General features: G+C 42.3%; 1 protein-coding gene across 3 annotated transcripts in view; it reads left to right on the top strand.

Annotated features, from left to right (window-relative positions):
* The window catches only part of LOC129638894 (fibrous sheath-interacting protein 2-like), a 73532-nt gene extending 60232 nt beyond the window's left edge, over positions 1 to 13300 (top strand). Inside the window, exons 16-21 of one of the 3 annotated variants that reach the window (XM_055563621.1) lie at positions 2042 to 2530; positions 4975 to 5075; positions 6487 to 6533; positions 8611 to 8654; positions 10712 to 10778; positions 13092 to 13300. In XM_055563621.1, coding sequence (XP_055419596.1) covers positions 2042 to 2530; positions 4975 to 5075; positions 6487 to 6533; positions 8611 to 8654; positions 10712 to 10778; positions 13092 to 13129 — 786 coding nt within the window. In that variant the 3' untranslated portion in view covers positions 13130 to 13300. The remainder of the gene's footprint in view (positions 1 to 2041; positions 2531 to 4974; positions 5076 to 6486; positions 6534 to 8610; positions 8655 to 10711; positions 10779 to 13091) is intronic. The other 2 variants (XR_008708083.1, XM_055563624.1) reach the window with 2 other exon arrangements.
* The last annotated feature ends 530 nt before the right edge of the window (positions 13301 to 13830 follow it).

Below are 13830 nucleotides of genomic sequence, written 5' to 3' on the forward strand. Positions count from 1 at the left end.
ATTTTAAAAGAGCTGCTTCTAGAGTTGAGGATTCTCAAGCACAAATTAATATATTTGGCCAGGAAATCATTAAAAAACTATTTGAAAAATTAGAGTTGTGCTTCTTGACTCAGATGTTCACAACGGATAGTAAAGAAACACTACAAAGCAAGAAAGAAACTGCTGCTAGAAGAAAATGTGGTTCCTCATGAACAATCTTAACGATGTACCAACTTACAACACAAAGTTGAAAGACAAAACACTGGGGATCGCTGGCCACCAAATCACTCAAGAGATCTTGGAAGGGGTTCTGAACACCTTAGAGTCATTTGCAGACCTACAGTTTAAACATGTCTCTACATATGCTTTTTCTGAAATTGTGAGAACACCTATTGAAAACTTTTTTGCTGTGCAACAGAAACCACCAATGAAAACAACATTTCCCAAGTTACAAACACTGACTACGTTTCCTGATGAATCTAAACCAAGTAGTATGATTTCCCAGGAAAAGATAAACAACGCCTTCAACAGCTTTATTTTTTTCCATTCAGAATTGCTTACTTATGCTGTTAATACTGTTACTGACATGCTTAGTATAATTAAGAACAAACTAGACAAAAATGCACAAGGAACCATCTTCAACTAGCATATTTGAAGAAAACATTGTAGCAAGTCAGATCATCAGCACACTGATAAACCAGTGCACTTATTTCTATGAGTTGATGATCAAAAGCCATGCAAAGGAAAATCTGCTCCAAGGAGCTAAAAATGTCTACAGTGTTAATTGCTCCCGATTTACAACTGGACCAGAAATGTCCACTTCAAAGTCAAAGGGAATTAGCTGCTGGGATGATCCTCCACAAGTCTCCAGCTTGTTGTCTTATTCAGAGGAAGATATGAAAATAAAGGACAAGACTTCCTTAGATGTACCTTCATATGTCAGATACTCTACCGGAGATTCAACTAAAACCATAGAGCCAATGGAAGGGCTCGAATCCGAGTTTAAACCATCATCTCCTAGAAGTGAAGCCCAAGCCTTCAGCCATTTTGATCAAGCTGTGAAAGGAGACTACTCTCTCCCAGAAGGCACTGTCTTACAAATTTCATCTCAGAAATCCAGTGACTCTGCACAGGCAGCACTAGAGCACCCCATGTCTTTCAAAGAAGCGGAAGAGGGTGAAAATCAAAGAGTGCTTCACTATGAGCCCCTCAAACCAGTTGTTAACTCAGATTTTGTTTTGCACAAAGGATATTCCTTTAAGGCAGCATTTATCTGAAAATCTGGTTTGCAGTGTTACAGAGGGATCTAGGATTGATAACTCAAATTAACTTAAAAGTTCTGTGGCATCATCAAAAGGCTACAGAAATGGGAAAAGTTATTTGTTTAACTGTAATGGTCTCTTCCTTAATCTGGCTTTAACATTGCAAAATGGAAAGTAACATTTGACTAGGGAGGTGAGGAGAATGAAAATTTACTCTTTGAAGCTTCCTTTGGAAAATATGTTCCAAGGATTAGGGTGTTGGAGGGGTGAGGAGTGAACATTCAAAGTCCTTCACAATTTTGCCATTATTCATCAGTTTTAAAAATCCCGGTCAGCCAACACTTTGTCTTTTCCATGAAAATTTCTTTATTTAGATTGGTGTATTAGTTCCCTAGTAAGAAGTTCAGAAAAACATGTTATCGTGTCTAAATCTGTTAAAAGACTTGCAAAGCAAATGATGAAAACAGTGTACTTAAAGTATGCATTTTGCATTTCTTGATGAGTAAAATGTAAACTTTGAAGCAAAAGGAGGAACCTTAGGGTCTCTTCTTTGAACTGGACTGTTAATCTTGAATGCAAAAAAGAATTATCGAAAAGAGGAAATATTGCTTGTGATTTTCATTTATTTTTTCTTTTAAACATATGACTAATATATAAGTAAAAGGCACTTAAAGATAAGTAATTTTACTAAATTGAAATAGAAACCATGTGAAAGTTGCCTTACTATTCAATACAGTAGAACCACAGCAAAAATGACTGAGTTGATTGTTTTTTAACATTCACTGTCTCTTTAATTCCAGACTTCTAGTAGAAATTCATTTCAGAGCTTAATAAAGCCCGACATCACCAAAGTGGAGCTTTTAAAAGATGTTCAAAGCAAAAAAGATCTTATCATTCGGTTAATCATTCGGTCAATAATTCAAGAAAATTTAGAAAATAAAGAAGAAAGCTTAGATTCTGATGAAGATGAAGTTGTTTTACAAGAGGTTGTAAAAGAAGAAGAAGAATTTCTAGAAAGCCCACTTGAAGATCAAGTAAAAGAAGACATGAAGCTCACTACCAGCACAGTGGCTCACCCTAAGCCACCAGTTAGCAAATGCAGTCTGAAAAAATTTTTGTCAGTAGGAAAATGTCAGCCCAAATCCAGAGTAACTATAATGACTGAAGTGTCACCAGCAAAACAGACGGAATCTGAACAGACACTAATAACTGATTCTAACATTGATGTAACTACCTCAAAATGCTTGACTGTCACAAACTCGCCTTGGGAGAAAAAGACACAACTGAGCGTAAGTGAGAAATGTAACTATCAGTGACCAGGTGTCTCTAGAAAGGGTAGAGAGTTTCACAAACTTAGTCCAAGTAATACACATTGGGTAGGAAGATAAGGGCATCACCTGGATCCCAAGTAGTCTCTCCCAGCTCTGATGATATTTACAACAAAAGGGAAATGATTAACAGATGAAGCCAGGTGCCGGGGTCCACCCTGGTGGGTCCAGGGAATTGGAAGGGGAGATGGCTTCGGTGATCAGGATACAATAGAATTAAAGATATAAAGAGTGGTTAAATAAGGATAGTGAGAAAGAATCAGTGAGAAAATTCAGCGAAGAAAAGAGGCTGAATAAGTTGGTTTACATGGAAAGCTAATAAAATTCCAAGACAAGGAATTTGCGTCACCTACGTAGGCCGCAGGCGTCCTCCCATTCTCCCGAAGGAGAGGAGACACTAAGGCCTCCCTGGTCAGATCTTAGAAGCCCAGGCAAAATTAGTAGGCTTGACGAGCCTCCACGCTACAGATGGGAATTCAGCCAGAAGGTGAGAGAAAGAACGACATGGGGAGACCAAGCTTCGGTGAACAAGGCCCACACTTTATTTTCCAAAGTAGTTTTTATACCTTAAGTTGTGCATAGAGGATAATTGGGGGAAGGGGTAGAGTCATGCAGTAAGCCAGGCTTTCTTCCTGCAAACTTATCATATGCAAAAGTGTAGGTGATGTACATCATCTTCTGGCCAGGAGGCCTGTTAACATTTTAAGATCCTTTCTTCAGAAAACTCATTTTTCTCTAAAGGTGATTATTCTAAAGTCAGGCACCACCCTCCAAAAGCATTAGATAAAGTTGCATTCCTATAGGGCAAAGGTGTGGTGGGCTATAACAAGAAAAGAATTAACTCAAGGGTCCAAGGTTACAAACATTAAAGCTACTACTTACATTCCTATACACCAATTATATTAATCAATACACTCCCAGGGACACAGAAGGTAAGGGATATGGAAACTTAGCAGCAAACATTGGCCCAACAAGTGAAAAACCCTTCACCAATACAATTTCTAATCAATCTTTTAACTGCTCCAAGGAATCTGTATTTAGACAGTTTAGAACATCTCACGCCTCTCACGGTTGGGAGGCTATGGACAATCACACGTGGCCGGAAGAATCTGTTCAGGCAGGCTAGAGGACTTCCAAAGGAGTCTGTAGGTTGAAACATTCTTGTCACGCCCAGGAACTTTATTAGCTGGAGCTGTAAGTTAACTCTTTTTCAGAGAGAGGTGGTGGTGGGGGACAGCCCCCCGTAAAGTCAGAGGTGTAGGTGAGAGCACAAAGCAGTAAAGTAGGCAGACTCTGGTTATGGGGGTAGATGCTCGAGAATTTCCAGGGGGACTCCTGAGGCTCGATCCCGCCTTTGCCTATGCCAAGCCTCCTTCCTCATGACCTTTGCCACGGGCAGAGTTCCTCACGCTGGCTCCCGGCAGCCAGGAGCCTCAACTGAAGAACAACAGATCATGGAAAGAGTCCTAGGCTATTTAGAAGGACAAGAAAAACAGAAAATAGAAACTGGTTAGGAGAAACACAAGCTAATTATTTAAAATGATAGGTTGTGGGGGGGTTTGGTACACTGACCTGTAAATATTCATTGGAAGTTTTGTGTGTACCAACTCCATTCCAGTGGGCAGGACCAGAAGATGGACTTGAAGGGGAGTAAAAACATTCATGCAAATTCAGCCTATCTGGGTTTGAATTCTGGCTTTGTCACTTAGTAGCTATGTGACATTGGGGAAAGTTATTTAACCAACTATCTTCTTAAAAATTACTTATCCAGCTTGCTAGTTGAATATGTTGAATATTCCCCCTGTTAACAGCCCATAAACTCTAGCTCTTATCCCTGGTTCTGTACCCTTCTAGTGGTGATCTGGGCCTCACTGACCTCTTGGGTTAGCCCTACCCCAAAAATCGTACCTTACTCATATGTATGGGGATTACACATGATTTAGAATTTCCTAGTAAAACAATCCCATGGATTATCCATTTGAAGGAAACCTGGGTTCAATCCCTGGGTTGGGAAGATCCTCTGGAGAAGGGAAAGGCTACCCACTCCAGTATTCTGGCCTGGAGAATTCCATCGACTACAGTCTACGGAGTTGCAAAGAGTCATACATGACTGAGCAACTTTCACTTTCACTTCTTTCCAATTAACTCAGAAGCAGCAATGAACCAGAGAAAACAAAACACAGGGATATGACTCTGGCCAGTTCAGGAGCTCATCATCAGGTCAATAGCCTTGCACAAACTCTGTGTATTGGGATCTGTTTATTTACTGGAAAGCCATGTGAAATCTCATGAGCAAACAAAGTGTGCCTGGTCAGAAATGCTGGCTATATAGATAACTAAGGAAATGTTGTGGTATATTTTATTTATTATACACACTCTTTTGTGTCTTACTTGTATTTTTCCAGGAAACAGAAATGAGACCTAGCACCGAACCAACACATGACTTCATCCATAGAATGATGAGTGTATCTTTAAATGATGAAGAAGATCTGGCTTCATTCTCTAGGTACAGTCAAAGTAATACTAGTTGGCTAAGGAAATAGAAATCTGAAATGAAGATTACGTTGATGGGAAGAATGGGCCTCTCAGGTACACCTGTGAGGAAGCCAGTTTAGCCCTTCAATCTCCCCTCACTCCTTCCCCTAACTCCCCTCTGTGTTTACTTCCTGGGCCCTCCCTTCACATCTTTTCTCCTATTCCTATTTATCTGGTCTCTACTTTCTTCTCCTGGGATCTGCTTTCTAGTATAGTGGTCTATAGTATAGTTACTTTGAGTCTTTAATGTGTTAGGTTCTTGAATCTGGGAGACAGGCTCTGAGTCAACAGTCCCCACACTAACGGCTCACCTAAAGGAGTTCCCACTTAGTTCATGTATGTACCTAAATGCTCAGCAGGGTGGCCCTGTCAGAAGAATCCCAAGGACACAGAGGGGCAATGTAAATTAGAGCACTCAGGGAAGAATTCTCAAAGGCATTAGAGTTGGAATTGGGCTTTAAATGATGGATAAGATTTAGATAAGACCATCCGGTCGGAAAAGACTATAAGAGAAAGGCTGGACCATGTGGTATCTATAGGGACAGGGAGGAACAAAGTACACTGAAGTCTTAATAGTTTTTCTAGAATAGCCAAAACATGTCTAAAATTGCCCTTGTGTCCATAAGAATATTCACAAACTGGGAACAGTAGCACTCTGTTTTTGGTTTTTAAAACTTTTTATTTTATATTGGGGTATCACCAATGAACAATGTTGTAAGAGTTTCAGGTAGACAGCAAAGGGATTCAGCCATACATATACATGTATCCATTCTCCCCCAAACTCCCTTCCCATCCAGGCTGCCACATAACATTGGGCAGAGTTCCCTGTGCTATACAGTACTTCCTTGTTGGTTATCCGTTTTAAATACAGCAGTGTGTGCATGTCCATCCCAAACTCCCTAACCACCCCTTCACCCCACCCTCCCCGCTGGTAACCATAAGTTCGGAACAGTAGCACTTTGTATCATGGGAGAAATAGGGCATAAGGAAGAAAATCCACCCTGTCCCAACTATATCCTTTTCCACCTGGCACCATGAAATCAAGGTTTCTTTTTGACCCGATGCCATTTTAGGACATCCACTCCTGGCCCACCACTGGCTTTATCTCCACTCACGCTTGTCTTAACATACATAATTAGTATTGCAGGCAAATCTCAACTATTGGTATCATTGCATAACACAAGTGGGAACATATAAAACCAAAGTCAATGTAGCTGTCATTTTTATTTTGAGAACTCACAGACATTCCACGCCAGGTTTGCATCTATATAAATAAAGACTTGCACAGATGGTTCTTTAACAGTCATTATTATTCATTAATAATTATTCATTCCTTCATATAAAATACAAGGAAAATGAAATGTCTTGTATCTTTTCTTTAGTTTTGATGATGAGAGTTCCACAGATCCAAGTGCCACGGTTACAGAAGGTTGGATTGATTTCTTTTCTTACTTTAAATTAGATTGTATTTAAAAAGAGAGTTTGTTCATCACATTGATGAATACTGAGTTTTCCAGTAGGCTGATCTAAATTGGAAGAATACTGAGTCAGTTAACCAGCTAGTGTGATGAACTAGTTTGCTTTTTCTGAAACACTAGTAAGATTCCATTAATAATTGTGGCGAAAAGTATGTAGTGTGACTATAAGTTTACAGTTACCATGATCCTGTGGGAAATATCCAGGAAATAAAGGTTTATCACATCTATATGTAGACTACAGCCCATGCTACTAGGGTTTAATCATCTCTTTAAGTAGGTATGCTTGCTTTGTATAACTAGGTCAGCCCCAGTAAAATATATTTAAAAGCTTTTAAAGCTAAAAATGAAACCTACGTTTATTTGCTTGCATTAAATCCTGGCTAGGGTGCGCCCCACTTTAATTCTGTCTCTGTTAAAACTGACTCCTTATTTATGAGTTGGGTTTGGTCCTCTATTCTTTTAAAGCTCAAAGGATCAATGTGGCTCTAACAGTGGGACAGCACTGAGGTAGGGGTATCATGTTTATGGTAAAGATGGCCTGAAAACTCCAACTACAGAGCTGGAGTTGGCCTTGGTTGTTTCAAGCCTGCACCCACTCAAGAAGTTACTCAAGAAATATATCCTCTCCATTTGAGAGTGGGAATAACATTTATTAAAAGATGAATCATAGAATGGAGGTAAGTTGCCAGAATCCCATAAATAGGTCATCGTCAGAGGATGATACGTCACTGGCGTGTTTCCTGTATTATGGAATCATAGGCTGTCAGAGCCAGAAAGTAGCTGGTATAACCTTATTTTACAGCTGAAGAGACTGAGGTTCAGGGTAGGGAAGTGACTTGTCCAAGGTCATACTGTCAGTCAGAATATAGATCCCACGTCTCCTAAATCTGAACTCAATGTCATTGTTTTCTTCAACTTCACTGCAGTGAGTCACGCTTAGATATAGGTATCCTGTGGTAATATTTAATATTGCACCTGTCCAGTTCATGCATTCATTCACATTCAACAGAGTCACTGGGCACTTTCTTCGGGCTGGACACTGTTCTAAGTTGTGGAGATAGAGCTGCGAATGAGAGACAAAGTCTTCACCTCCTTCTAATTGGGAAGGGGATATCAACACAATAGGGCTTCCTCTGGGGTGGTGAAGAGTTGGCCAGGACTGAGTGACTGAGTACAGCACATAAACACAATAATTCTAGATAGGAATAAGTACTTCCCATTTCACCCAGGATAAAGGCCGGGGTCTTTACAATGGCTTACAAGGCCACACATGGTCTGGATTCCATTCTCCCCTCCTGGTGACCTGTCTTGACCACCTCTCTTTATGATCCCTCTTAATCCCTCCACTCCCGCCACATGAACATTTATCTTCTTCAGATCTTTGCTGAAATATTATATTCGAAGTCAAAAATTCCCTGAACACTTTTCTTTAAAACTGAAACCCCAATGCCACCCCAGCACTCCCTGCTTTAATTTTATCCCTAGCATTTGTACCATCTGAAAGCTTTTTTTAAAAAATTGTTTATTGACTCTCTCCCTTCCCTAGAATGTTAGTTCCATGAGGGCAGGGATTTTTCTCTGTTCACTGTATCCCCACATGTCTACAAAAGAAGCACAGAGTAGATACTCAGTACGTATTTGTGAAATTCATGAATGAATATGAAAAAAAAAAAAAATAAAGAAGAGCCCAAGTGATATAGAATGACTGGCTAGATTAGTTTGGTCCAAGAAGTCTAGAAACATCAGATCTTAATAATGAGACGGAAGTGACCACAAGAAGATCTGGAAGCAGAGGGTCCCACACACAGAGTTCAGTAAGTGCAACGGACCCTAGATGGGATGAGTTTGGCATGTTAGAGGCATCTTCCCCACAACCTGTGCCCTGAATTTGAGGATCTCACCTCTTTTGGTTTCTTCTGCTTGCCTAGTTTCTGCGATTCTCTGATGAAATTATTGAGGTTATTTTTGTGCTAAAATGTGTATATGTCTCAGAAATAACTATTTTCCAATATTGTGTTTTGATCACAGAAAGTCTTGAATGTCCATGTCTGGAGAATTTGAGCAGTCTTGAGGTAAATATTTTTCACTGGGTCCCCTCATTGTGAGCCAGTGGAACCCTGACAAAAATGAGGGAGTGCCTTAAAGCAAGGGTGTGGCATGCCTTGAGGTTGCCTCAGGAAGCACTCCCAGTTGGGACCAACCTCTGGTTGAAGTTATTGTCCCCGAGTTAAGCGCATAGGGTAAGCCCCTTAGCACCTGAGAACAATGGCACGCAAGGAGTGAGGCCCTGGAACTGGAGGGCCCGGTGGGGGCAGCGAGGGAACAGATGCTTCGAAGAGGAAGGGGCGCTGGCTGAGGGAAGTGAACGCTGGCTCCATCTGCTTTGCAGGGTACCCTTCCTAGGCAGCTTTCCAAAAATCTGGCCCACTCCTTAGTGTGATCCCAAGAAATTCCCTCCACCTAAAGCCCTCTTAGGAAGTCTCTGAGGAGACTGAAACTACAGCTCCTCCTAGATCCTCCTCTCTGTTTTGTATTACTTTTGCTTTACTCTTGGTTCACTTTAACCATCCCCCAGCATGCGTGTACACACTCATAAACACAAACCATCCCCCTTATCCTGCGTTATTTTCTTCACACCACTTAGGTCACCATTTAGTCATTTATTCAACATTTATCAAGTGCCTACTATGTGCCAAGGGCTAGAGATTCAGAAGTAAACAAAGCTGTCAAATATTCCTGCCCTCATCCTCTGGCACAGGATTCACTTGAGTATAAGCTTCATGACAGCAAGGGCTTGTCTTGTCAGAATAACTGCCTTAGCACCATCAGAGTCAAATTTCAACCACGTCAGGAGGGCCTCAACTCCTACCCCCATGAAGCTGATGGACAGCCCTGTGTGGGAATTGTTACACAGAGCAGAGGTTCTCAACCCTGGCTGCAGCCTGGAATCAACTTTAACAACGGACGCCCAGCGTTCCATCCCCAGAGATTCGGATTCAGTTGGTCTGGGTTGCAGCCTGGGCCCTGGGTGATGCTGACGAACAGGCAGTGTTGAGAACCACTGAGTTAGCGGACTTGTGTCTGGCCATTTAGTAGCATCTGCCCCTTCCCCTCCTTCCTTTAGATAGGGAATTCTCAACCTGACTTCATGCTAGAGTCACCTAGGCAACTTAGAAAAGAGAACAATGCTTGCCCCAGCCTCAAGGATTCCTGTTCATTTGGGGCGGGGTCCAAGCATGCCTATTTGTAATATTTCTCCAGATGGTTGTGTTGTGCAGCCAACGTTGAGAACCAGTCCCTTAGATTGTTCTGTCCCAGTTTATCCCTTTATATATCCTATCCTCCATATCTTAATCCATAAACTGCCTCAAATCCAAAATTTCACCATAATACTCTGCTCTCCATACCAATGGTAGGTGTTGGTGTGGAGAGTTCTCTCATCTCTCATGCTTCTCTCATCTTGCCTTCATTGATTTGCCCCATCCTTTTTAACCGCCCTCACCATGGCACACCTAGCCCAGCCACCTCCCCCAGCCTACTGCAGGCCCTTCTGGGACCCTGCTGCTTCTGCATTCCAGGGGGTGAGGAAGGTCCACAGAGCAAAGCCAGCACCTGAGCCACCATCTCCGCCCTGCCCCCTCCAGGCTGCTGCAACCTCACACTACCACTTTCTTGCTCCAGACCTCACAATGGTTAAGAATTATTTCAAAGAAGATTGGGGTAGTAAAATGGACCTCCCCTTGCCTCCTCCTTCCCTTAAGACCTCCACTATCATTAGCTTTGCTCAGAGAAGGATCGAAAATGTTTTATTTGTTCCAAGTTCCCGGAGGGGAAGGGCAGCATGGCTGACATTGTTCTGTGACCTGGGACACGTGAGCCCTTGAAATTATCCGCCAGGGGCAGCCCTTGTCTGAGTCTGGCGCCAATCCTGGGTGTCCTAATTAGCAAGAATTATGAGAAGTCATGCCTAGGAATAACCAAAGTCCCAGAAGATAATTCTTTGAGACTGAGGGGCCCTGAGATTACTATGTATGATGCCACCATGGTTGTGCTCCCTTCAGGGTTTCTAGTGTTCGCTGTCCATCAAAGGGCAGAGGCTTAAGCTAGTATTTCACCTTTGTCTTGGCAGTTTCTCACCCTCTATCAATGCAGAAGTGACCGGACCAGCCAATATTCCTCAAACGATGGCACTTCAGGTACAACAAATTTATCATTTTAGAATGAAGCTCTCAATTATGTCATTTTGAACATAGAGGAGTTTTGATCATTCACCCCCCCTTGCCCATCACATTGAATGGGCCTTGCCTTGCAGCACACCCACCCACCACCAATATGAGGATGAGATAATATGACTTAGTATGTATGTGTGTGTGTGTGTGTGTGTGTGTGTATGTGAGTCGCTCAGTTGTGTCTGACTCTTTGCGACTCCATGGACTGTAGCCCTCCAGGCTCCTTTGTCCATGGGATTCTCCAGGCAAGGATACTGGAGTGGGTGGCCATTTCCTTCTCCCTTAGTATGTATGTAGATTGCAATTTGCAGGTTATTATGCAGTTCTCTGACTTAAACCTGCAGGCAGTTCCTGGTCATGGGAGTAACATTTATTAGGGACCGGCCATGTACCAGGCATTCTGCTAAGTGCTTTTCTCACATCCACCCTGTGAAGCATCATTTCCATTATATCGACAAGGTAACAGTCACTAAAGCTTATCATACCATGCTTCCTTGCAAGTCTTGAAGCTCTCTCTCAGAGAGGAGAAAATGGAGGCAAATGACCTGCCTGAGGTGGCACAGCCAGCAGGTGGCTGAGCCAGGGCTCTAACATCACAGGTCTTGAGGCTCTCTCCCATATTCTTTTTCCTGCCAAACAGGGGTCACATCTCAGAACTAAGCGGTGACCAGGAACTTCCTGCAGAGTTTAGTGATAAGTAGAAAAGATCCCATCTAGGTTTCCAAGTAGCATGTCCAGTCAAAGAGTAAAATCCCATTCTTCTGTGACTTCAGTTTGATGGGGACGCCTCCTCCCAACCCCTACATTCCACACATTAGAGGAGTTCACTGAGAAGCAGTTCAGATAACCTATTTTTGCTCTGATAAGGGCTTTTGGAGGAAGAAATGCAGAAATGGCTCACCCTGTGCTAAGGTGCTCAAAGTAGTAAAGCTCCCCACAGAGGAGAATTTACATTGAATTTGAAATTACAATGATACCTGCTTAGGAAAACCCACCCCAAAAGAGGGGACTTCTGGACCAACACAGGCTCATTACAGCTTATTTTTCACGAATAGGATTTTGGGGGAATCAAAATCAGTTCATGGTACGACGTGTCATTCCCTAGCCCTTGGCATGTGTCATGGCCATAAACACCCAGGTACATTTCTCTCTTGAGAGTGACCAGTACCAACCAAGTGAAGTCCATGGTGCTGCCCACAAAGCAGATCAAAGCAGCAGCAGGGTGTCTTGAAGGAGACCTGGAAATGGTGGCCAGGCATCTACATTTTTAACAAGACCCGCAAATTGCAAAAACAAAGCTTTATTTTTCCCCTCAAGATTTTCAGAATGTGGCCTTGCAGTATATGCTTGAATTCTGTAACTGTCTTTGTCTTACTTTTTCAGAAGAGATCTCTCCATTCAAGCCTTTACCTTTGCCTTTGCAAATTTTGGCTTTTTCCTTATTAATTTCTTGGTTGTTCTTATTTTGTTTGAGCTATCAGCACATTCCAGTACTGCATTATTGATCTGAAGAGCTAAACTATTCCCACCCCCCACTTTATTTGCGGTTAAATTTGCTATCTGCTACCTTAGTTTTAATCATAGATCCTTGAGGTTCCTAAGGTTATATTGCTAATGAGAAAAGCTGAGGATTTGCAAGAGGTCTAGGAGAACCCTGTCTTTTACTAGAAATAAGAAGGTATGTTCTTTACTGCCCTGTGTCTTTTTATGACATCTTGTCACAGTTCATCAGCAACAAAGGTAAATGCTCATTTCTGTCCTTACAGATACAACAGTCATTTTGTTAACATAAACTATTAGACGCTTTAAGAGCCCTTTGCACAAGACAAGTGGTATAGAACAATGAGTCCAAATGGAGACTTTTATTGGCCACACAAGTCCTGTATAGCTCACACAACAAACAGATCACTTGAGGTCAGACAACTGAAAATGTTCCCAGACTGAGAGAAATGCTAGCCTTTTGTAGTGCGCAGCTGCTTTTGCCTGGACATTTTGAAATGGACACCGGTACTGTTGAGAGTTGAAAGTTACCTTCTTGTGTGGAATTAGCTCATCAGGCTACCCATGTGACCTTAGCCAAGGCATCTGACTTCACTGGGTTTCTCCTGCTTTCTTCCCAAGGCTGTCAGAAGGAGCAAAATACTCTTTGTGAAAGCACTTTTAAAAACAAAAGCTATGATATAACTACTTATTTCTGAATCCTAAATGATCACTCCCCGGGGCCTGACAGCAATTGGAAAGCCTGGTAACTGATCACATTTCTCTTTTGGTTGTTCACAGACTTTGAAAAGCCCCATACTTCCTCTAGATGGGTCTGAAATGATGAGGAAGATATCATCAACTTCCTCCCAAGTGTTTTCAAGAATCTAACACCAGTGTTCCGAAACCTTCCTCACCCTCACCCCCTCACCAAAACAGAAACTGAGACTGTAATACCCAATAACAGTAAGCATGTTGACCTTCCTCAAAAAATAAACGGTTGTTAAAGCTGACATTGTGTCCTACACACTGATTCTTATATTGAAAATAAGAGCAAAGAAAGCATAAACAGGCAGTTGGAGAAAAGGAGGGTTTTGATAAATGCTTCTGACAAGCATTTTGGGATGAAAAGAGCAGCTCTGTGTCACATAGAGATCCATCTAGCAGGCAGTGTGGGGTTGAAGCTCTGCTCTTGAGGGCCCTGCAGCCTTGCCGGGAAGATGAGAACTAACTTCAAAGCAAACGTGTGATACCAGTAAAACAACGTGTCATCACATCTTTCAGGCACCCTAGGTGTTCAAAGAAGGGAGTCATCGCTGTGGGCTGGAGTGGTCAGGATACATTTGCTGGAGGAACTGGAATTCAGACAATCCTCAAAGGACCGTTCGGATTAGGGAGGCCTTGACGGCACCGGGAAGGCTATCCCCTCAGGTCACACACCTGCATACACTGCCGCCACGCCTGAACAATTTAGCTCTGGCCCATAGGACATTCTACGATGATGGAAATGGTCTGTATCTGCTCAGTTTGGTACAGGAGG

This window comes from Bubalus kerabau, chromosome X (assembly GCF_029407905.1).
Source record: "Bubalus kerabau isolate K-KA32 ecotype Philippines breed swamp buffalo chromosome X, PCC_UOA_SB_1v2, whole genome shotgun sequence".
Taxonomy (NCBI): domain Eukaryota; kingdom Metazoa; phylum Chordata; class Mammalia; order Artiodactyla; family Bovidae; genus Bubalus; species Bubalus kerabau.